The following is a 25,648-nucleotide window of genomic DNA, read 5'->3' as shown; positions in this document are numbered from 1 at the left end:
CATTTATGATGGTTCCTATGCTTGCCAATTCATCTCTAAGACTAGCAACTCTTAGAAAATAGGAGTTGATTGATTCTCCTTTATTTATTTGGATGTGATTTAGTTGTCTCTTTAGTGCAAGGACCCTCGTTGCATTATTTACTTCAAATGCATTTCGTAATGCATTCATCATATCGTAGGCAGTTAGGTGTTTTGTAAGCATAGGTACGATGTCATTCTTAACTCCATCCAAGATGATTTGAATGGCTTTCCTGTTTCCATTGGACCATATGGATTTGTGAGGTTCAACAGGTGGCTGTTTGGATGCTCCATCAACAAACTGTCTAACATTATTTTTTTCGAGAATCATCAAGATTCTGAATTTCCATGCTTCAAAATGTTCCTTTCCATCAAATCTGTCCTCAGGCCTGATTGTATATGCCTTTGGAAATGAAGGATAACTACTGCATATGAACAAGTCTGATAATTGACAACCTGCAGAGCCCTAGATCTGATTAACAGGGTTCTAATACCATGTAATTATCTGCAAATTCTGATAATAGGATCAGACTACGAATGCAAAGATTAGATAAGAACAGGAATGACCTTGACAATAAACTTGTCTTCAGAATTTTATTGTGCAGATGAAATGACTATATCCTGATATATGTATGAACTGGAGTTTTGAACTATAGCAGATAACCCGTAAGGCTAAGAATGTAATGCCCCACTCGGAGATCCTTGGAAACAAGGATTCAAATCAAGCCAAGATTTTTTTTTGTTTCACAAGTATGAATGCACATGACAACATAATACAAGGATCACAAAGATCGCAACGGAAGACTTCACCACAATCCCAGCAACCAACGAATCTCCAAAAGCCACTACCAAACTGACACACCCAAACAAAGCCAACAACCACCACAAACAAGATGAGGGCACAAGAAACGACCACTCATCAACAAAACACCAAGCTGGGGTAAAATGCAGAATCTTGAAATTTGGCTAAACTTGAAATCCTAAAGCCCTGAAAATTGGCTAAGTTTGGATTTCTAAAGCCCTGGAATTTCCTAGAATCTATAACTTATCTCCGAGAGGTCTGAAACCTATCTCAAAAGATTCGTCGCATATATTAAAATATATCTTAAATATAAGGAATATACGTCAACTTATACTTAAACGATATATTTTAAACCCCTAAAAAATCTGTTTTGAACCAGGAAGGTGTAAAAACCAAAAGGGTGCCCAAAACCAACTTCTGAACTTCCATCCGACAAGCCTAGATAGCCCTTGTTTCTCGCGCGAGAAAGAAAATTGGTCTAGAGTTTCGTGCGAGATCTTTCACCGCTTCACGCGAGGATTCACATTCTCGCACGAGGATTCCCTACTCGCCGCACGAAGATTTACATTCTTGCGCCGGAAGTGTATTCTTTCGCGTGAGGAAGAAACAGTCTCGCGCGAGGAAAATACAATCTCGCGCGAGGAAACAAATCAGCGCGACACAAAACGCAAACAAAAAGCTAAACAAACAAGGAAACCTCCACACCGGGGAGTACCGGATCCACATAAATCGAGGAATGAACACTCGAGAGCACAAACAACAAGGAAAGAGGAACATCTAACCATCTAAAACATAAAAGCAAAGCACATACTGAAATAAACATCGCAAAGAACAAAATATATTTTAGAACTAAACCAAATAAGTGCGCTGTTCCTCCCAACCGTCAATAGCATCATAAGACCATCGTGGATCTAGCCATCCCCCACGCGTAACATCCCAAGCCACCGACCAGATCGTCGGTACTGTCGTAATAGGGACGCCACTACTAAAACATGCAACAATATAAGGAAATCTAACATGCTAGTGATAATGCATAAGATAATCCTACCGTAGATAACATCACCTATCACATGCTAAACAGCAGTAAGCAACAAATATACTACTAAATCAAATAACATCATCTAATCATATGCTAAACATCATGATAAGGGAATGCGTCAAGTAAACTAACATCATCTAAACATGATATCCAAGCATCCCAAAGAAAGCATAAATCACAAGAAAGCACACTCCGAAACCCGACGTACCAAGTGAAAACATCCAGCAACGGTCGCACTAGGACAAAAGGCCATCTTTGTACACCGGTCCCTAGTAGTGGTGAAGGTAGCTACGCCTCCCAACCACGTGGCACCCATAGGTCCACACCCGCCGTGCTGATGGAGATAATGATCCAACCACAAACACACAAAAGAACATCCAAGGCTAGCACTCACGCCAGACAGTATGATGGCTGCAACCAAGAACCTAAGACAATGCAAAGAGTACAGGTCCTGGTCAGACACTCAATAGGCTACTACGTAGGGACTAGCATCATGGAGAGTCGCTTGGCATCGAAAAGCCCAAGCTTGGATCGTGCATTTCAACTCCTCAATGGAGGGCCCCGCACACACATTTTATTATCTTAAGTTTTATTACCAGTCACATTTTATTTAGTTATCACTTATTTAAAACTTCCTATCCTCCGCCAACCCTATGGAACTAAGGTCACCAGGCTGCGAGATAGAAGCCCCCTCCATATGCTACCCTACCCTACCCATGCTCATCCTACAACAAGTGCCTGTGGGCATGCATACTCCCATCCCAACCCCAATGATCATAACTTTCGGCAAATCTACGAAAGATCAGGCCTCGCAAGTCACCCAACAAATGTACGCGCATATACTCGTGTGTGGCACACCACCATCACAAAGATCATAACACAAGGACAGGAATGAGAACACAATGCAAAACAAACACCCAACCGAAAGCAACTCAAGAGGATGGATTCTACACGAATCCCAAAGCCAAAAAAAAAAAAAAAACCATACATCATGAAATCACTCAACCGGCCTCAATCCGAGAGTATGGATTCTACACGAATCCCAATAATGCAACAAGACCAAAAGTCGTGAACTTACTCAACCGGCCTCAATCCGAGAGTATGGATTCTACACGAATCCTAGTGCTCATGAAACAAAAGCAAAGGTCCAACAGAAACCATAACAGGTATAAAATCACTCAACCGAACACAACGTCGGGAGTACGGATGCAACATGCATCCCAATGCAACATAAAAGTGCAGAAGTGGTCTGACTGATATCCAAACGGATCATCCAAGTCCACGACCCACATTGTGCCAAGAAAACCCGAGAAAATAGGGTGGCAAGCAAAATGAGGTAAAAACTCCAAATTTTAGAAAAATTTCAAAATTAAAAACCCATTTGGCCTTTGGGTTCAAAAACCCCAAAAATCCAAAAATAAATAGAATCAGACACCATATGCAAAAACGGCCAGCATAACAGTGCAAAATCCCAAACCCTCATCCCAAAAAATAGGGAAATGTTCATACCCGCCCAACTGGGTAGAACTAGCATACAAAAACAGAGGGGAACACTAGTTCTCAGCCTCCAAACAAACGGCTACCAAAAACAGAAGCAGAAACGGAGCAGAACCAATAAAACAGGAAAGCCCTACCTCACAGCCAAAAGGGCAAAACGGGAATCTGAACCATAAAATAAATATCCCACAGAAGTAGCTGAAAATCGCGGCAATCCAAGGTTTCCCCGAGCTGGATCCAACGAGCCCAACCTCGCGACCATCCCATGCCCATAGCTCCCACAACGAACAAAACAGTAAATCCTCATGAAGAGGATTTTTGGGTTTTACTCTCCAACTTTCCAATTTGAAAGTGAGAAGTGAGGAATTAAATTCCTTTTTGGATACTTATTCACTTTTTGGGTGAATAATCGATTAGGGCATTTAACCAACCAATCTAGTTAAACCCCGAATCGACCCAAACGAAAACAGGCTATTCCTATAAATAGGGATTCATCTATGGCAAAGCTGCCAGAAATTAAAATAAATCAATTAAAAAGCCCGTAAGCCCAAAAACACAGAAATCACTTTAACAACTTTTGCAACAATGTGAACCTCTAAATGCACAGACATGCTTACTGGTCTAATCACATAATGCAAATGAGTTCGGATTTAACAATCACCGAAAGGTTTAATTTAAACACTTTAATTAAAGATACGTCAACCATACTAGGACGACATTGGTAAAATATGAACGGCTGAATCACTAACTCCATGTGCCACTGCCAGGGATATAAATCCTGCACACTAAACAACACGATTAAGTGCAATTGCATATAATAACATAGCCAAAGCAATAATGCGTTAAATCACCTAATTTAACCATTCATTTAATTATATTAAAATAATCTATTTACATCACTCACGTTCGCATAAAGCATAACAACACAGGAATGAAGTAAATAACCATAGCATTAATTCCATCACATAACAAAATCAGAGGTATCTCCAAACACCAGATAACCAGATATCATCATAAAACACGCTGTCATCTCAAAATGGCATCATCATGCAATATGATTAATTGAATAGCATAGTAGTCTAATATCTATGATACTAGAATCAAAGAGTAACATTTGACCCTCAGGTCATCACAAATGTAAACATCACATAAGTAACATATATCTCTCAGATCAAAATAAAACAAGGCACATGTCCACAGCATATAACCAAAGAATCCAACAAGAACAACCCATTTTAATTACTTAAGCATTTAAAAATGATTGTTTACTCTGCATTAAAAACACAGAAGCAAACACAGTCATAAACATGACTAACCACTGCTACAGGAACCTAGTCCAATGTAGCATGGTAAAAGAACATAGTGCAATCTCTGCACACATCAGAGGGTAATCACGGAACAACCTCATGATACCATTTCGATCTTGGTAACCACTGGCACAAACCTTAGTGAACCAAAATCACATCATAATCTCATAGATCAGTCAAAAGCATAATCAAAGCAATTGATACAGAAATGTAAATCCAAACACCTCAACGGTGTAAACCACTCAAGGTCACAATCAAGATCCATCACAACAAAAGACCAGCAAGATTGCATCCATGAGGACGACTTACAAAAGTCAAATGGGAGAGGCACTACAAAGAAGACCTAGAGATCAGATTGTAGGTGACTGTGTGTCCCCAAACTGCCTTCTTAGCCCAGCATATATATCCATATCAGGGGGTATGTCTCTTAAGGGACATCACCCTTATATTTAACAAGTAATTAATATATCCAAAGTCGGCGACTATAGAGTAGAGATTAGTTAAAACTAAGATAGATTAGTTTAAGGAAAAACTAAACTTGTTCCACTCTGATTGCCGGCACCTTTAGAACAGATATAAATAATTACAAATGCCATATAATGGAGTATATGATAGTAAGAGTTAGGCACAATTTGCACCCATAGACCTATAGATTATCCAGGTTAATTCCTTAACATAAATACAAGTGCATACTACTATGCTATAAAAGCGGAAACGGACAGTTGATTTTCCACAATTAAAACCTTAAAGGAAAGCAATTGCAATTTACTGATCTAAATAAATTTCAGCAGCATTATGACATACAGATTATTATTCTACAATCATAAAACTAGAAAAATGAGATAGAATAGAGAATATAGATATTCGTGGGGAAAACATATCCAGGTATAAACCCCACCCTCCAAATCATCAAGCTAATGTATTACTCAGAAACAAGTTACAATACATTTTCAGCCTTTACACGGAGATTTACATCTTGCTCCATTGTAGAGAAAATCCGGCAACATAACATTGTGCAAATAACTTCTAATCTCACTTAATTCTCTACAACAATGCCTTGTACTTATAGATTTTTCGTACGAGAGGAAATTGTTTCTAAACTATCTACATTCAATGCATCTATAAATTTTTTGAGAAACTTCCTTGTGCAAAACCCTTGCGTAAAAACAAAGCACAAGAGAATAAATCACCAAAAAAATGAGCTTTATGTTTTTCTAATCCAAGTCGTTTCTTCTGGAAGAATCGAGCTTCATTTAGCAACTTTCCAAGAAAACACAAATAAAACAATAAATCGTGGTAAGGCTGAGTCAAGAATCTCCTACTTATCGAAGACCTTACAAGATTCAAATTGATGAAAACTATATCATCACAGCCATTCATGAAACCACATAAATCTTAGCACATGCTCTCGTGCTCCAACAAGGCACCTGTACAACCAACACAAGCATAAGATCCCAGTGATAACAAAGGTTGCACAATAATGTCACCACTCCATTGTTCTCATGAGCTACATAGAAGCATCAAAAACATCAACTTCTCAGCCCAACACAACTGTGAAGTCATCCTTTAGAAAACAAGATAAAACATCAGCCCGCACAACCACCAAACTGATTGGTCCAATCCAACTGATAAACCCACAAGATTGAAAACAACATCCACAGTAAATGCTAACCCATCCAATCTCCCATACCTCAAAGTTATCCAACACCAAAAAACTCATGCTAGCAACATAACCAACCCATAAACTGCAACCTCAAGCTCTATGTGAAAACCAGTTGATGAAGACCAAACACATACAAGAACTCCCACTGCATGGGTAATGTCAAATCTGAAAAATCAAAGGCATATTGAGTCTACTAATAACAACACAAAGAAAGTGTAACCATGCAGTACCAAGGACCATCCACAAAGATATGCAAATCCTATAGCAAAAATATTGCAAAAAACATCTCTCTCATCTAGTCTCCACCCATGTTCTCCACATCCAACAAAGAAAAGAGATAAAGGAATCATCTTGTCATCACAAAAAACAATCAAGTATGAGTGATAACAAATGACCACAAAAGATTGACCACCTTAGCTCCAATAAATATCAAAAACCAATGTTATGTGAACCCAAACATGTAATGTCCCCTTCTCTGTGCTAGCCATAATCGCGTTGAGTCGGTCTATCTTTCCATCCGGATAGGCTAATGACATATGATTTACAATGCCAGCCAGTCACAGGAGTTTTGGTTTCAGTTGATGAGATTTTAAATGGGAAATTCTAAGGTTAAAGTCACATTGTTTTATTAAGTTAAAATATAAAGTACTTTATTATTTAAAGTCACTTTATGACAAAATGACTTAAGTGACTAAAAGATGAAATAGTATTTTATCCGTCATTGCCAAGTTGTTTGTACCTCTCCTTATCTTGAAGTTATAAATGAAAGCATTTGCTTTGGGATTGTTACAACGAATATATGTTAATTTATAAAATCCTAAGAGTTGCTTAAATGTGACTAGATATTTCCTAAGGATGAATCCCCTTGAGGAAAAGAATGAGACTAGATGCAAACCTAGCATCTCACATTTGTACTTTTAGAACTAAGATTGAGATCGTTACATCAATTTACAGAAGGTTGGAGTTTCACATCAGGAAGAAGGGTGATTAAAGGTTCATTGGCCAAAACAAGTACGACTTAGTATTGAGTAATAACAACATTGAAAGTCATTATTGCATTAAATTGGGTAGCTGTAGCAACCGCAAACATCAGTACTGGCATTCCTGATATCACCATAGTCGGATTAGTGAAAGGCGAGGTCAATAACAATTGAGGAAGAGTTGGGCTGAAGGCCACGTGATCTCTAGCAATTGCGTAAGATAGGTTGGCAAGTTTAGATTTCATGTCTATGCCAGAAGTGAAGAGACATAGAGACTAGGCGTGGTAAGTCTGTGTAACTGTGCCAGCAGATACGAGCCATGTTAGGTATTGGAATTGATTACAGAAACTAGAACCCATGACTGGAATTGAGGTGAGGCCAGAAGGGAGGTGTGACAGTCGGGGGTGAGATAGGAATTACAATAGGACATCCTAGATTGAATGAAGGTAGGAGTAAAACGCAGTCGGGCCCGTGGTTACTCTCAGCAAGTATAGACAATACCAAGATATCAACCAATAGCAGGTCATCGCAATGTGAAGTACTTCGATCTCAAGCTCTCGAAATATATTCTGCAATAGGACTGGACAGATATAATCAAAGAACAGTAAAATGGAGACATCATTAAAAGACTAGACAACCACTTCACTCTAGGTTCCTTTATTTTATTGTTTGCACTTGAATGACTGAAATTAATTGCTTCATGTAATGGTGTAGCTGTGTATTCGCTCTATGATCATTGCCTTATTTTTAGACAGTAGTTTGTACAAGGTTTTAAACTGATATCGTTGTTTTGTTTAAGGATTGCTATTATAAATGATCTCCACATTCTGTAAACTTTCTTAGTTTAATTGGTTGCATTATTCAAACCGAAATATTTCAGCGGTTCATAGTTTAATACGGTGGTCACATGCCAACTGTTTGATATAATTCTATTAGCCCAAGTTCAAATTTTCAGATCAATCTAAGTAAGGTTTCTTACAAAACATCCAAGAAGATAACCAAGACCAAAGAGAGAACCTGCAAATCATAAGCATGTAGCATGTCCTCCTACAAACACTTCTAAATGTCAGTTGTGTAAAGTATGATCTCCTTCACAGCTCCAAGAGAAAAGCCACAACACCATCCAGAATTGTTCAACCTCAAGAGATCAAATATAACATGATATCATGAATCTATATGGATGTAATCCTTTCAAAGAAGATCAAACAACTCCATTTCCCATTTCAGGAAATCAGCCCACTACCATCTCATATTGTCATCATAAATGAAAATACACCTAAAGGAGATAACCATGTTATCCATCTCTCACAATGAATCCTCCAGAACCGTCTAACTGCACCTCAAGATCCATGAATATGAAAGAAAACATAAAGCACCTGAAAGTAACATTAAGCAATACCTCTCAAGTGATAAATTGCCGAGTAGACCAAAAGTGGGGAATGAGAATGCTCCTCCAAGATATGCAAGTCACCTTGTGACTTATCCAAGAACAATCTCCTCATAGGTGTCTATTGAACTCATGCCTAACAAAGGTATAGGCTCCTCGGACTTCCTATTGAAATCTCATCAAGAGTATACATCTCAACAACATGTTTCTCATATGAAGAGAACTCTAGCCTCACCTAAGTCTCTAAGTATCCACAAGCAACTGTAATCAATCATTCCATGCAAAAATCCATAGCAACATAGCACTATCATGAAGTATCAAGCAAATGATCAAAGTACTCAATACCATGAAACTAAACCAAGATCAATATTAAAGATCCAACCATGGAATAAGAAACATGAACATGACATCATGATCCAAACCATCTCCAAAGAGATAACATGCTCGATGTGATCATATCAAATAACTGTATCATGTTAGAACTCTGAATTGGTAATAAACAGAAAACCATGACATAGAAGCCACCATGATAACATATCAAATAAAAGTATAAACAAGATCTCTACCAAGGACCCCTTTAGTCCTAAAGATGTCAACATCGCCAATCACACGAAGATACTATTTCCAACTAGTGAACCAAAAAATGTGAAAGACCCTTCTATAGCAACAAGATCTAAGGCATCCTCCAACATCTGCAACACTAAAGAAGATCATCCATCACTATATGATGGAAACATACAACCACTGCTAAAGCTCCCACTAAAATGTGATACTAAGCTATCTAAGCATATGACACACCATACCCCAAATCTGAAAATTATCAAGGTCCATACATCACACTAAGTGAAACCAAGATCTCCACACTAAGAAAATTCACCATGCTATAGGACTCGATAACTGACTACCCAAGCAATCAAATATCATCCGTCCTCTCATCCCAAAGCAACTATACAAATGTACAAGTGACCACAAACAAGGCCAGCTAACAAGTCTGCAACAACATTGAATCAAATCTAGTGGATATAGACAGTCCACATCCAAGTTATTCCACTACAATTAAATGGGTGGCCTACCCACCGGACTACATAACTTGTAGATCCAATCATTGCAACATGTAAACCCACTATTACATTAGTTATGTGTACAAATGAGATCAAAAGAGAATAATCACATAGTTACACCATCTTGCGAGATGGGGGGACGGTGGGATGAGGGGGTAGAGGGGCCTTGATTTGGTGACAGCGAGGGGGCGGCGGTAGGGGACGAGGGGGACGGTGGTGGGGAGGGTGTTAGCAGGGGGAGCAGGGGTGTATATACTATACATATGGTACATAGAATGCTAGATATGAAAAGATGTACTACAATTATACAATATAAGATACAAAGATGTAAAACACTTAAACATTGACCATTGCATAGAAGTTTTCAACTAAAACATCATGATTCATGATCAAATGACAAACAAACAATGAACATTGAACATTGAATATTGAACATCAACAAATAATAAATATTAGTCTATATTATTATATATAAGTCTTCAGATCAATAGTATGAGTATCTAGATTCTACTATCTAATAGTAATCATTGTTAATTTAAGCTACAGGAGTTACATAGTTCCTCAACTTAAATTTTTATTTTTCCATGTGCCTCTTTTGCTTGCCTCAGGAGATGTCCCGTTGTCCCCCTGCATTAAAGGAGACGCAGTCGTGTCCTCCCGCATCTACACAGGGGATGCCGAGATGTCTCGCCGTCTCCAGCAAAGGTGACACTCTAAGTGGCATCGCCCAAAACGCCGAGACGCCGTCCCCCAGTCCCGGGTGCGTCCCCATCTTCGAGACGGCCTTTTTTTTTGGGGGGGGGGGGGGAGGGGGGTGGAGAGGAGGACGGGTCCCCGTCTTACACCGAATAATCATGTAGACAACATGACTCAAACACCAAATCAAGCATAAATCTCATTTGCCAATTATGTCCACATTGAGCACCATAGTCTAGGAATCCAACAAAACATCACCATAGAAATGTCGGGTGACTGATCACGTACCAACCTCTCCATGGAGAGCAAGAAACACACCTCTCACCATGCACAAAGCATGCATGCATGAAAAACTAAAACTATCTCATCCAACAACACCCTGAAGGAACCAGAGTCTAGAAAATAGCTCTTCAATAGATCCACAAAAAAACCACAAGTTTTTGTTTCAGAATGCAAAATTTGCAAAAACATTGTGTTTAAGAACACCCATGCACATCCACACCCATTTGTCATTTGAAAAACTCAGAAGTCTAAAAAAACACCAAACAATTGAATCTAGAATAATGGATTTTCACAGATGAGCATCATTATAGATTTTTAAGGAAAATCTATAAACCCCTTAGATCCAACGAGCAAGAATCCAAGCCATGCATGTATAAGCATCCAAGATGAAAACATAGTATAGGAACTCCATGCCCACTTGTAGACCAATTCCACAACCACTACTAGTACATGCATCTGAGAGAGAGGCTATCCAAAAGCTTCCATATCATACAATTATCAACTCCATAGCCTATATGCATTCTAGGTAACAAAAGCGACATCTTCCCATACTAGTGCATTATGAATTATTCAATTGTCAATCAAGAGCTCTAGATCAATGTCATTTCAACATGACCAACTCTATTTTCTCTGTCTTCACCATCCTTCAAGAAATGTCTTTTGTCTCCTGAAAAACTAAATCAATTGCAAGACTTTCACTCATCAATGGATTAATTATCAATGAATTTCTTCAAAACAAACTTCTTCAAGCTCTACAAGCTATGAAATCCTAATAGAAGAAATACCCAAAACCAAAAACAATGTGAATCCTCACATGCAAGCAACATACAATTCACAAAACTAAGCTCTGATACTAATTGAAGGGAAATGAGAGCACCCAAGAAAGTCATCTGAGATCAGTATGCATATCATATATACAATAGTTCCTTGAATGGCTTCTAATAAGAAAATACAAGTGCATACTACTATGCCATAAAAGCAGAAACATAGTTGATTTCCCACAATTAAAACCTTAAAGGAAAGTGATTGCAATTTACTGATCTAAATAAATTTCAGCAGCATTACGACATACAGATTATTATTCTACAATCATAAAACTATAAGAATGAGACAGAATAGAGAACACAAATATATGTGGGGAAAATATATCTAGGTAAAAACCCCAACCTCCAAACCATCAAGCTAATGAATTATTCAGCAACAAGTTACAATATATTTTTAGCCTTCACATGAAGATTCACATCTTGCTCCATTCTAGAGAAAGTCCGGCAGCATAACCCTGTGCAAATAACTTCTCATCTCTCACTTAATTCTCCACAACAATGCCTTGTACTTATAGAATTTTTGTACAAGAGGAAACTGTTTTTAAAGCATCTACATTTAATACATCTACAAATTATTTTAGAAACTTCCTTATGCACAACCCTTGCATAAAAACAAAGCACAAGAGAATAAATCACCAAAAAACATAAGCTTTATGTTTTTCTGATCCAAGTCTTTTCTTGTGGAAGAATCCAGCTTCATTTAGCAACTTTCAAAGAAAGCACAAATAAAACAATAAATCATGGTAAGGCTGAGTCACCTTATCCCAACAAGTACACTCAATAGCTGCATATATTAACTACAAGTTCACAGCAGGATGGCTCTTGATCAAGCAACAATGCTAAGATTTACTCGACAGTGACCAAGGTTATCGTGAACAGACTTCCACATTTACATTCTGACTAGAATCCCCAACAAATATAGCATGGAAGCTTTATATGTTGTAAACCTTGTTGCCTGCAACAAAGAAACTGTTTGTTTTCTGTTTCTTGACTAATCAAACAAGTCAAAGTGAAAATGATTGAAGGGTTAAGGTTTTACTTTTTTTTTTTTATTGTTCAAATGCGAAACAAACTGCTTGAAAAATGATGTCCGCTGCTAACCAGAATCACCTTGACACTTCTGGAATTGCTGAGGTACAAATAGGTGATAGTAACAATTCTAAATGAATTTGTTTGTAAAAATTCTTAGCCTAGTCAGAGCCACAGGCAAACTGAACATACAGGCAAACTGAACATATTTCCAATTCAGAAGGAAGTCATACATGGAAAAATTCCGGTTTTTTGGTTAACTTATTAATATGGGTTCTTCTCTACTTAATCTTGAGATTTTCTTGCATATGGGCCATATCCATCTTGCTATCCCTGCATTACTCTTATTTTTTCTTAGATTTTCTTTCTCACGAATTTCTGCTCTTCCTTGCTATTTCATTATAACCTCCAACATTTTATATTGCTACTCCTCTATCTCTTCTTTTCGATATCATTCCCATGCCTTCGTCAGCTTGTTAATGCATCAAAAGTGACTCGTGTAGATACAAGCAAGAAAAGTTTTGGTTTCAAAATCTGTTTAGGTACAGTACATGATATTCTAAGAAATTTAACAAAAATATGAAGCCAAAAATGAAGAGGAGATTTTATTTTGCAACTACTGTGTGCATGTGATCTTTGAGATAAAAGAGGGATGAAAATTTATTCATTTCTATTTGCATGTGATCTTGACATTTAAGTTTTGGCTGTATTTATGCAGTTTGGAGGACATTTGCCCAGCACAGTGATGGTCGTCATGTATATATAAGTACATGCTTCTTAAAATCACTAGTTGCAATCGAAGCCGAGCTCATATTTGGTAGTCCAACTCTAGTAGTCTAGATTTGATTTGAACAGTTGGGTTTTCAGAAGCAGCTTTATAATAAGAGAAAATTTGACTTTATTTACGATGTCAAATGGAAGGTCTAATAAGTTTAGTCTCTAAACGACTCTACCAAGTAAAATAGAAAAGCTTGGCACCACTTGGAAGAATGATCTTAGAAGTTTTTTTCAATAATTTACAAATCTTTTTGTGCCTGATCAATCAGTGTTTCCTGTTCATAATTAAAATTGAATCATCATTTCAAAGACCTTTACCCCCTTCAATGCATATCTTTTAAGTGGATAGTGCAAGCACCTGAAATACATTGTTAATATACATATTATAAAGAAATAGAAAAAAAGGCCTTTCAGTGCATTACTCAGAACAGAATTAGGTTTTTTTTGTCTTCCCTACTAAAGGGCTTCCTAAATGCATTACATAAAATGCTTGTAAGGATGGAAATAAAATGGAAACTAACTCTATCCTGTTCAAATGGGAAGGAAAAATGTAATAACACTCAAACTGCTGTGTTGCTTCTGGAGCTTCATTTTTAGTTCAGTAGGATGACACAGTACCAAAGGAACTGGATACTGTTGCAAAATTGACATGAAGAAATTCATCCAATCTTCGAGCCTTTCACATATCGTTACTTTAATTCTTGACATTTGGCGAGACCCTTTTGTTCGTTGATATGATATAATTTTGTATTGAGACACAGCTCTGGATGGATTACTTTGGCATTGTTACATATTAATGACAGCATTGGCAGAAAATATATATAGCATGTTTTAACTTTTGCCGTTGATTAGGATCATATTTATTATTTGCAGGTAACATTCATGCAACCAAGGCAAATGCCACCATTCAGAAGAGCATCTTTTTGATTGTTTGATGATTGATTTTCACTTTTGTCTAAAATTAAAAATCCATTCTTTTTTAAGTTTGATGAAATGTTTGCAATTAAAAAAATTATTTGCATGGACATTGTGAAATGATTTCTGACTTGATTTTGAGTTCATGATACAACACAACACAATGCTTGCGTCACATTCCTTATCTTCCTCTAGGTCACTACCTAGCTTTGGGATGCTTCCCCAACTCGCACTTGTGGATATTGTTGCAGGAAAGAATGGGAGAAGGTAAAAATAGAAAGAGAAAAAAGGAATTGAGCTTGGCTGAAAAATGGCAAAGCTCAAATCAGCAAAAGACTGTCACACAATAAATAGGGATGCAGGGCCCCACGGGAGTATTTACATATGGTAAGGTGGAGTATTAGAGGTTTTCCGTGAAGAAGAGGACCGGGTTTGGGTCCCATAGAAGAAGGGAAACACAAACATGAGGGTTGCGAAGTCTTGGATTTTCAAGGTTATGATAAAATTTCTGTATGCAATGGCAGATAAAAAACAGGTAATGGGCATGGGGGGATTGTAGTTTTAATCAACAAAGAGTGGGGAGGTATTACAAAAATGGAGAAAGAAAATCCAAACAAGTGTTTTATATGGCTGAAATCAGCAGAAAAGGATGTTATGAGGCTGAATGCGGTTACTTTGTCCCCCAAAATTTGAAGTTTTATATAAAGACGAACCTTGACAATGAGGGCCCTTATGCAGCTTTAAAGCATATCGAACCTGAGTGCCTTGGGAGAGAGTTTTGGTGGGTGACTTTAATGTGAGGAGAATGAATAATTAGGCCATTCAGTTGGACAAGAAGGAGGGAGGAGAGGCCAACCCTCTTTTGGTTAGAAGAAAATAGGGATCATGCTAAGGGGATGTATCTCACTTCAAGAGTGAGCTTCTAGGCATTTGCAACTTATATGATTTGGTTATATGTAATGGTATGGAAAACTAGCCCTTCTTTGGATGTATCACTTGTAAAACCAACAACAGTCAATGTGTTGTGGACTATGTTATGTGTTCCCAAGATTCTACCTCTAGACTGTTGGAGTTCAATATTGGGACTTGTCCTATAGAGTTGAAATCTGATCGCTCGCTATGTTTTGTGAAACTGGGAGTCTACAACTATAATTCTTAAAAAACTAAAGGTGCTCTCCTGCATAAGAAGAGTCATTCTCAAGGGAAAATCAGGAAGTAGTTGTGTTTGCCTTGGATCATCTTCAAATATAAAACGATATTCCTTTGCATAAGAAAATAGGGGAAAAGAAAGACCATATTTGTAGCAGTCTGCTTGTTCCTTTAATGCATAAAGCTCTAGGGATGTGCAAAAGATCATGTTTCTTAGGGGTCAACAACAATTTCCCATCTAATCCATGGTATGATGAAGAGTGCAAGGCAGAAAAAAGAACAATTGAAGTGAACGAATCAAACAAGAAGAGCCAAATAATATTTGAGAAGTTGATAAAAACAGAAAAAGAAGATATGTCATTTCAAGAAGGGAATAGTTGATCTCTCTAGGTAAAAAAAATCTTAAGGGATTATAGAGAGAAATTTAGCAAAGGAAAAAGAGAATTGAAAACTATACTATAGATAATCAATGGCTGGATTATGCAAAAGTCATTTATGGACGAATACAAGACAAAAGTATTTGTCCAAGAATTAACACGTCTATTGAACTTTTTCTGGTGAAAGATGTTAAACAAGGAATAAATAACCTAGCAAGTGATAAAGCAAAAAATATTGATGGGCTGTAAGCTGAATTCTTGTAGTGGGGAGCGAAACTTCTTACCCCTCACATCCAAAAACAAGTTCAACAATGTCAATCATAGTGGACAGAATGGATAGCTAGCGTGGTTATACCTCTCCACAAGAGGCGATTTCAAGAATCCCTCTTACTACTACAAGGACTATGGGCCCCATTTGTTTGCTGGAATTAACCTGGAATAGGGAAACGGGAATAGGAAAATTGGAATAAATCTATTCCAATTTTGGCTCAAAATGAAAATAAATCGAATTCCAAAAAAAAATTAGAATTTGATTTATTCTCATTTTGGGCCAAAATTGGAATAGATTTATTCCAATTTTCCTATTCCCGTTTCCCTATTCCAGGTTAATTCCAGCAATCAAACAGGGCGATGGTGAATCCACATCTTGGTAAGTTGAGTACAAAATTAGCAATTGCACAAAAAAAGAAGACAAGAGAAAAAGGAAAGGCTTGGTTTAGATAGAAACACTCTACCCTTCACTCTTAGACACCTTATTGGGAAAGTTTGGGACCTTCAAGGAAGAGAGGTTTTTTGCTATTTCGTAGATTTCAAAAAAGTTGTTGGCACAGTTCCTAGAGACAAGCTTTGGAAAAGAAGGGAGGAACTCAAGATTCCAAATGAGCTTAGAGTTGTAGTTCAGACTCTATGAGTAGGTTGGAGTAGAATCAAGATAGAAGATGGCATGTTAGAATGCTTTGACAATGATATTGGTGTAAAATATGGCTTCCTTCTCTCATCTAGTCTTTTTGGTTTGTATATTGACAAATTAGGAGAATGGTTAAACAAAATTGTGGGGGAGGTTGTCCAACTTGCTAGGTATGTGCTCAAGTTACTTCTTTATGGTGGTGATCTTATTTTAATTGCACAATCAACTAAGGATTTGAAAAAAAACTTGAGGAAACTATAGAGTTTTGATCAAGAAGTTAGGGTAAAGGAGAACACTAGCAAGACTGAAATCATGATTTTCTCTTTCAAAAAGAAGCAACAAGAAGTTAATTTCCTCCTTGAGGAAATATGCTTGAGATTGTGGATGAATATAAATACTTGGGAATTGACTTTCAGAACAAGCTTAGTTGGGAGACTTGTAGAACTAAATGGAAGTAAGGGGATGGAGAGCTTCCTTTTTGCTACAAACCCAGTGTAGACAAGCAATGCTTTGGTATTGGAAAACCAATAATACTCTGTTTGGTTTTCTAGTCACCCCAGTTGTGTTGTATGGTTGTGAGGTTTGGGGTAGTAGCTGATGTAACAACAAATGGAAATTAGTTTTTGAAAGAATACAAAACATCTTATTACTACTAATCTAAAAGCTAGTTATGAGATTCATTTGGCGGAAGCACTTGTGTACCCAATGGAGGCTTTTTTGGTTATCCATTTGTTAAGCTATTTAAACAAAGTTGAAAACATGGATAGACAATGCTAGCCCAAATTAGTGGCTGGGGAGACATTAGATCGCAAAAAGATGTGGATGAGGCAAAATAAGGAATGGCTAAATAAGTGGAACATTGACATGCAAAAATGTCATAATACCAAAGAAGAGATAAAAAGATGTGTGATAGAAAAAATCAAAGTTGTCATGTGGACAAAGCAAAGGGGGATGAAAAACCCCACTATGTGAAAGAGCCCAATCTCATGTGGGGTCATGAAGATAAAACTACTTACGAATGGTAATAAAAAATAAAGCTACACTATTAGTGACAGTTGAAAACCGGATCCCATCATTTGTGAGCTTAGATAGGTAGATGGATAGTGCTCAACGGGTTTTGGGAAGAAACAATGTGCATTTTCTAAAGTAAAGAGTGTGTCGAAACATAATGACACTTTATTATTTAGCATTGTCTATCAGTATATTCATGCATAGTATGAAGACAATTTGAGGAAGGGTTGGTTATGCATTTGTGTTTGATGAAACAAGATTGCACAAAACTATAGGTTTTCTAATATGTATTCATAGTAGTTAAGTTGATACCAAAAAGAACATGGAATGGTATAAGTCTTTGATGTGTGGTCCCATAGACTGCTCAGTCTCTTGGATGTCATTGTTCATTCATTCTAATTCTTACCACATATAATAATAATTTGACATTTGTCATTAATATAAAGTATAATTTAAAAAAATTAATAGATTTGACATGAAAATTATGTTATTATTGACTTGTATACTTGTGCTGCTAATATAAATTAATGCTTATACATAAGGTCAATTTCAATAAATCCATGAACATTGAAGCATTCGTCTTTATTGTTGTGATACCAATCTTTTTAATGAAGTACCTATTAACCTTCCCAATATGTATATGCAAATGTTGAAAAATAATTTAAAAAGAGGGGCTTTGTGAATAATTATCATTTGAGACACTGCTTCAATTTATAAGAACTTCTTGGTGGATGTTTGTAAGGAGATTAGAAGGTTTAATTTTCATATCCTTCTTTTAAAATCAAATTTATAGTACAAACATCTTTGCTCTAAATAAATATGCTTGTAATTTTTGAAACCAAAAGAAAATAGAGTAAATTGAAACTATTGTTTATTTATCTTATAAACTAAATACATGTGTTTCTATTGTGATATCTTAAATATTTAATTTTAATTTTCTCAATTGCCCTCGCTACCCATTTTGCTTAGTGATATATTAATCTATTTTTGTCTAGAATTAATTATGTAGTATAAATTCATATGCTATAATATTACATGTTTAGTGATACATTTGCTCTTACACCACGATTCATCGACCCTAGTGTATGCATACATAATAGGCTCATCCAATGTACATGTAATTTATCCAACTCAAAGGATTTGTATCCCCACATGAAAACAAGGGGTCACACCTATTTATACTATACCAAATGGTTTTCTCTACACAAGTGGCTACATCAAATGAGTTAGATCTACGTAAGTTTATCGTGATTCATTGTGTAAAAATTTGGTTATGGCAAAGATGCATCAATCAAACTTAACATTTAAAAGTAAACTCTATTGTAGACATTTTTAAACCCATAAGATTGACTATAAAGAATATGTCTAACTCATTGCAAAGTATGGTGGTAGGATGTTAGTGCCATCAAGCGATGTCTTATGTAGCGGCTTTAATAAAGGGCTCCATACGCTATCCTGTTGGACCTACTACTTATGCTGGTCCAACCATATATCTAGAGGTTTTGTTTCACCTTCACAGATTCATGTTGTCCTTGTTACTTATGTTGGCCCTTCCTTGGGATCTTCTCTACCCTCCCAAGGTGGGTGTATGTATCATTCAAATTCAACATTTAAAAGTAAATTCTATTGCAGATTTTAAACCTCAAAATAATGATTACAAAGAATGCATGAGTCGCATTGCAAAGTATGGTGGTAGGATGTTAGTGCTATCAAATGATGTCTTATGTAGTGGTGTTAATAAAGGGCCATGCACGCTCTTGTTGGACCTACTACTTCTACTTGTCCAACCAAATCTACAGGTTTTGTTTCACCTTCACAAATTCTTCTTGTTTGTGTTACTTTTTTCGGCCCTTAGATTTGTTTTCTTTCTTGGATGTTGCTTCTAGGGTGGAAGAGGGTTGGATAATAGTTAAAAGAAAGAAACATAAATCTCCTCATTCCTTATTTGATATGACCCTTCATTCCCATGAGGGTGAGATAAAAGGAAAATCTTAGCTAGAGTTTGATTTGATTGGGTTGCATGTTGGTTTCTCTTAGCTTTTTTCTTCTCATACATCTCTTTTTTGTGGAGGTGGGGGTGCTTGGGCTTGTTGATTCGACCCCTTTTCTTATTTTTTCCCTATCTTGTTTTGTCGATTTTATTTATTACTAGTCTTGAATATCTTTTCTTGTGGGGTTTCTAGCCCTTTGAAACGCATATTTGTACAGGTTTTAGGGCCTCTTCAAAACCTATGTTCACCAAATCAAAAATAAAAATAATTATATAAAATATAGGGCCCTACCTATATGTACTCATCAATTTTTTCTAAGAACCCTCTGAATCTTATTCCAAGAAAGTCACCTAAGCTATTAAGTTATCATCATCAAGTTTTATAAGACAAACATACAAACTTTTCATAAAAAAATTTCACACTTTTCCTACATAAAATTGGAAGATGTGCTTAACCCTCGACATCGTCAAGGCAAAAAGATCACGTGGGTTGTTCTCTATCCACAAAAAAGGGTGTGTGTTCTTCAATTGCTAGTTAGGATGGATTAATGGCTTGAAGATATTTGGTGATTCGAATTATGGTTAGGTATGTTTTAGGTGTGCCTTGATCATCTTAAAGATAGTTAAACATCTATTGTTTTTAAATATATAGTTAAAAATATTTGATGATATTTCCATTAAAAATAAAAAGGGTTGGGGTTCAAATATACTTGGGATGACATAGATTTCTTTTTACTTCTTGGGGTAGTGACATTTTTCCTCCTATTTTCAAAATATTTAGTTAAAAATTTACTTCTAATTAAAGAGCATTAGAATAGGTGTTTGGAGTTTACAACTCTTCCTACACCCTTTTATGAAACCCTAACCAAATTTAAACCTAATATATTGCCAACTAATGGGTGCCTTGCCATATTAAAATTGAATTAAAGTAAAATAATGAATGTTGACATACAATGTAAACATCCACACGACCATGAAGACTATAGTTTGATTTAATGATTGAAGCTCATTGAGCATTGATTTTTGCTCATGTTCCAATGACAACAATTTGAGTTTTGACATTACCTACACAAGCTAAAGTGTTATTATATGACTAAATTTACAATTAGTTATATCTCTTAAAGACCAAGTTTAATTCCATTGCCTTATTTTTATGTATACCCCAATCCCCATTTGTGTAGCTCTTAATTCCTAATTTTTTATTTTATAAAGCTCTTTTTTTTCTTTGGTAAAATTGTTGGTGTTGACCAATGGGTAAACATTTTTTATAGTTGTCATAATGGTCACTTGAATTTTTCTAAAGCATACAAAAACATTAATTTTGAAAGTTTTGCATCATAATATTCTTGTCTTTGTTGTCTCCTAACATTCACTTTTGTCTTAGGACATTGAGAACCTTCCTTGTGTTTAAACGTTAAACCATGTATTGTGAAAAGAAAAATATATTTCCATACATCCTTCAAGTTATCTTTAAGTAGAGTTTTGTACTTTGCCTCCTTTATGTGAACCAATATCGACCATGTTTATTTTGTTTCCTATCAACACTTACCTTTTTCAAATCGATTTTCATAATCAAATTCTCTGCACTCATGGCTTAGAACACTGCACAATTGACTAAATTTGTATTAATTCATTCATCATATAACTCATCTACCATTCATAGGCATTTTTAGAACACCTATTAAGCATGTACCTCAATTTAAGGTGTCATCACCAATTGAACTCATCACACATGTAGGAGCTTCTAGTTAAAGGTCAAAACAAGTCATATTTTATTTTAGTTTGAGATACGTGTTTCAATTTAGCAAGTAGTAATTAGTTAGTTTATTAGATTGATGTTTCGATTAGTTTATGGTAAAGTAGTTTTGTTTTCATTTCTTTAATGTTATTTAATGCAAATTAACTTAAGAACAATAAACCAATTATTTATCACATATGCATTCAAACACAAATTAGTCAAACCTAACCAATATGGTGTAAATTAATTCATTTGCAAGCTCAAATACTCATCTAATTTCAAATCAACAATTAAAAGAGAACCAAACCCTTTTAGGCACTGCAACTAAACTTGCAATGTAAACATGATAAACAATTATGTGAATATTCAACATTTTTTAGTCGCTAAAAGGCTGAAGCCCTATAGATTATATTACTATTAAAATAAAGTACAATGTCTTTGTTTAAATGGGCACTGGTAGGAATGAAAAGAGAAAGAAAACCTCTAGTCTTGTCCAAGACCAAGGTCTTATATAAATTAATAGTTCAAAAGGGACATACCTCAGTTTTCCTAATCTAGACAAAAGAGATAACCTTCTTAGAAAATGTATTCCTTGTTTACATTTCTATCCTTAATCTTGATTATGAATACAAAGGCCTGAACCTTTGATGGATTTTTTAACGTAACTCATCGTGAACTCCTTATGGTAGGTTATGATTCAAAATTGGATACTCGCATTGATTCCTTGCTTCATAATTTGGATTGTTAAAGTTATAAATTGGTTTCCCCATCCAAGCTTGATTAATTTCTTTCTTCTTGAGTTCCTTGGCGACTTGTGAAGGATTCTACAAAAAATGACTAGATTTGGCCAAGATCATTGTTAGTATGCATAATGAATAATTTTTAAAAAAAATAAGAGATAGAAACTTCATTCCCTTACTGTTTTAAATTTGGATAGATTGATCTACTATTTAACATTTAAGATTTCTTATTCAGCTTTTTCAATAGACATTTATATTTGGGTCTAAAATTGGGTGAATTTACTAGGTATTGATCAGAATTATTGGTTTAGTTGTATGTTGATTTATCATTGTTGAGATATATCAATAGTGTGCTATTAGAATATCATTTTTAATATTGATGATTAGAGGGCTTTGAGAGAAGGGCTAGTAAACTAAAATTGAAGAGAAATAATTAGCAATCAAAGTTTAGTGAACCTGTCCAAGAGATCACTACAATAGAATGAAGCTTATTGGTTCACCAATTATACAAAATATGAAAGATTCTAAGTTATAAGCTATTTAATCCATGTTGAAGTTAAAAACCCTAAACACACTATATTAGTAGTTTTAAACCTATGTTGTGATTGCACATTTATGGATTCCCTTTTTAAAATCTCCATTTTAAACTAGCTACATAACATATGGAATTAAAGCAATAAGATCTGGTTCCTTTGTTATGCTAGCCTTAGTGATGACGCATTAATTTTTATCTAAGAATTACCGCAGAAGCCAAATTTGCAAAATATTAATAGGTCTACATTACATGTAAGTTTTTAGAGTTTATTCAAAAGATTGAAGTCACTTTTTTTTATCTATGACCGTAAGAGCGATTAAGATAGTTCTATTAGTTTTATACTATTGTATCGAACATTTACAATGTAACTATTTGGTCTAGTGTAACTAGAAAAAAAGAACTGTATTCATCGATTGGAGCACTAACAACATTTATAGACTTTTTTTGGGTTAGGAGTTACATTCCTTTAGAATTTGATGGTCTTTTGATTTGTATTAGATTACAATATTGTTATACTTGAATTCATTCCTTATCCTAATTTTGTTTATAGGCTATAACTATTACTAAAAATGCCTAGTTTATACTATTAATTCAATATTATCATGTAGACAAAAGACTAACCTTGTTCTTTGAAACGACATCTTATCCATCTGCTCCCAAATTAGCTAACATATCTATCTCCTTATTTCCTTCCTAAGTAGAATCCTAGTTTCTTCAAATTTATCTACTAGGGTTGAAGTATCCAATTTGGGGTGTTTCTTTTTCTTAATGCATTCAGTATTATTTGGGAATCTCCTTCTATGATAATTTTCTCGATCCCAACATCCAAGCTAAGATTGAGACCTTCTGTTAAAGCTTATAGTTTTGTAAGGTTATTAGAAATTGAGCCTAAGGGCTTGGCCCTTTTAATGATCCATGAGGTAGGGGAGGTTATTAAGCATCCTAGCCCAGCAATGCCCAGAATTCTCCTAGATGCTCCATCGAAGTTTAATTTAGCCCATCCCAGCAGAGGAAGCTCCCATTTGCAAGTTTCTCTAGCTAGTTTATTGTCTTTTTGATAGCACATAGGGGGGTTGATTATCTTGTTCCAATTCTTTTTCATTATCGCATCCCATTTTGAGAATGTCCCTTCCTCTTTGATAGTATTTCTAAGATAATTATTGAGAACTTTGGTGATACTAGCTTTTACTTTGTTTAAAAATGATTGCGTCATCATTTCTTCATTCTTGAATACTATTGTATTCCTTTCTTTCTAGATTTCTCATAAGAGAAGTGAAGGCAATATTTTCCATATGTTGTTGTAAATCTTGGATTAACCATCTTTTGGCTAGCTTTTAATGTGATCCCAGGGCGTGTTGATGACAAGTTTAGTTTGTGGCATAATCATTGCCAACACTATTTAGCAAAGATGCATTGCAATAGGAGATGGTCAATTGTTTCATAGTTTCTCTTACAGAGTGGGCACCTTGAGGGGCCTTCGAAGCTCATTTTACTGAATTTGTTTGTAGTGAGAATTTTATTAAGTGAAGCTTCCCATAAGAAGATCACTACTTTAGGTAGGCAAGTTGGATCCCAACAAAGAGCTAGTGGAATTTCTATCTTTTCCCATCATTGTGAGTTAAGTATGAGTTCATATCCTTTTTAAACATTGTATGATCCTTTGTTTTATGCACCCCAAATCAACTTAACTTGTCTATCTGTATGGTTGACTAGTCTTTGATTAATAAATTACTCAAAAAGATATTTTTTCATGTCCAAATAATCTTGTTTCATCTAAAGTTTTCCATTTCTAAACATCTGTTTGATTTTCATAGATCTTATATTTGTAATTCTTCACGTGGAATCCCCAAAGATTGATTAGTGTTTTTTTAATGGTTGGGGGGAGTCCATCCCAAGAATCTTCCTAAAATAAGGCTTCCTCTCCTTGACCTATATCCCAAGTTAATTTTCTACTTATTATAGGTCTACATTGCATCATAAAATTCCAAGTTTTGGATCCATAAGGAGGATTAACAGTTCGAAATAGGGATAGTGGTCATTATGATTAAGATATTTTTGATAAAAGATTTTTGCCGATTGGTTTTTCTTCTCCTTATACATCCTCCATACTAGTTTCACTCTAAAAGCTTGATTCTGCCATTTCAGGTTTTCTAATTTGTAAACCACCTTGTTCTTTGGGTCTGCATATGTTTTCCCACTTGATCAAAGCTTGTTTTTTTTCTTTTTTATCTCCAAAAGAAATCTCTAACATTCTTGTCTATTTTACTTTTCACTCCCTTTGGTATTGGTAGACAAGATTTTTGGTAGGATGGTATTGCTGATAATATTGATTTAATTTTTGTAACTTGGCCTGCTTTAGTGAGCCATCTATTTTTCCAGTTTTCAATTTTCCTTTCTAGTTTTCCAAGAATTAGGTCCCAAGATTTGCCATCTCTAGCCCCTTTTTCCAACTGGATGCCAAGGTATTTGCAGGGGAAGGATCCTTTCTTGTATCCCATCGAATGGAAAATATTTCTTTCCATTTTTGGGTTGGTATAGAAGAAGAAAAATTTGGATTTTTTAGCATTAATTTTTTGTCCAAAAGCCTCTGTGTAGGTGTAAATAATATGTTTATAGTTTCTCGCTTCATCGAATGTGCTTTCTCTTGGTAATATTGTGCTACCCACAAATTGTTGATGTGTAATGTTATCTACATTATCAGTGACCAATACTCCTTTGATCTTGTCATCTATTTAGGCCTTCTTTTATGGCCCTACCAAATGATTCTGCCATTATTATAAATAAGAATGGAGAGATATGGTCCCTTATCTAATACCCCTTGCAATATTGAAGAAACCCTTTGGTGTCCCATTGATGAGAACTGAAAATTTGGGTATTGAAATATTGTTATAGATAAGGTTAATCAATTGATGTGAAAAGCCAAA

The 25,648-nt window shown here is 35.6% G+C and overlaps 1 protein-coding gene across 6 annotated transcripts in view; it reads left to right on the top strand.

The window, feature by feature from the left end:
- The window catches only part of LOC149534775 (ATP-dependent (S)-NAD(P)H-hydrate dehydratase-like), a 256,178-nt gene extending 231,692 nt beyond the window's left edge, over positions 1–24,486 (top strand). For 5 of the 6 annotated variants that reach the window (XM_089807172.1, XM_089807174.1, XM_089807176.1 and 2 more), the window contains one exon: positions 13,304–14,201. In XM_089807172.1, coding sequence (XP_089663298.1) covers positions 13,304–13,331 — 28 coding nt within the window. In that variant the 3' untranslated portion in view covers positions 13,332–14,201. Of the gene's footprint in view, positions 1–13,303; positions 14,202–24,055 lie in introns of those variants that run through there. The other variant, XM_089807173.1, reaches the window with a different exon arrangement.
- Positions 24,487–25,648: the final 1,162 nt, after the last annotated feature.

The sequence above is a fragment of the Cupressus sempervirens genome, chromosome 10 (genome assembly GCF_028749045.1).
Source record: "Cupressus sempervirens isolate cs-2001-9-10 chromosome 10, ASM2874904v1, whole genome shotgun sequence".
NCBI lineage: Eukaryota > Viridiplantae > Streptophyta > Pinopsida > Cupressales > Cupressaceae > Cupressus > Cupressus sempervirens.
Note: the sequence above shows the minus strand (reverse complement) of the source record. Positions and strands in the feature narration are given on the sequence as shown.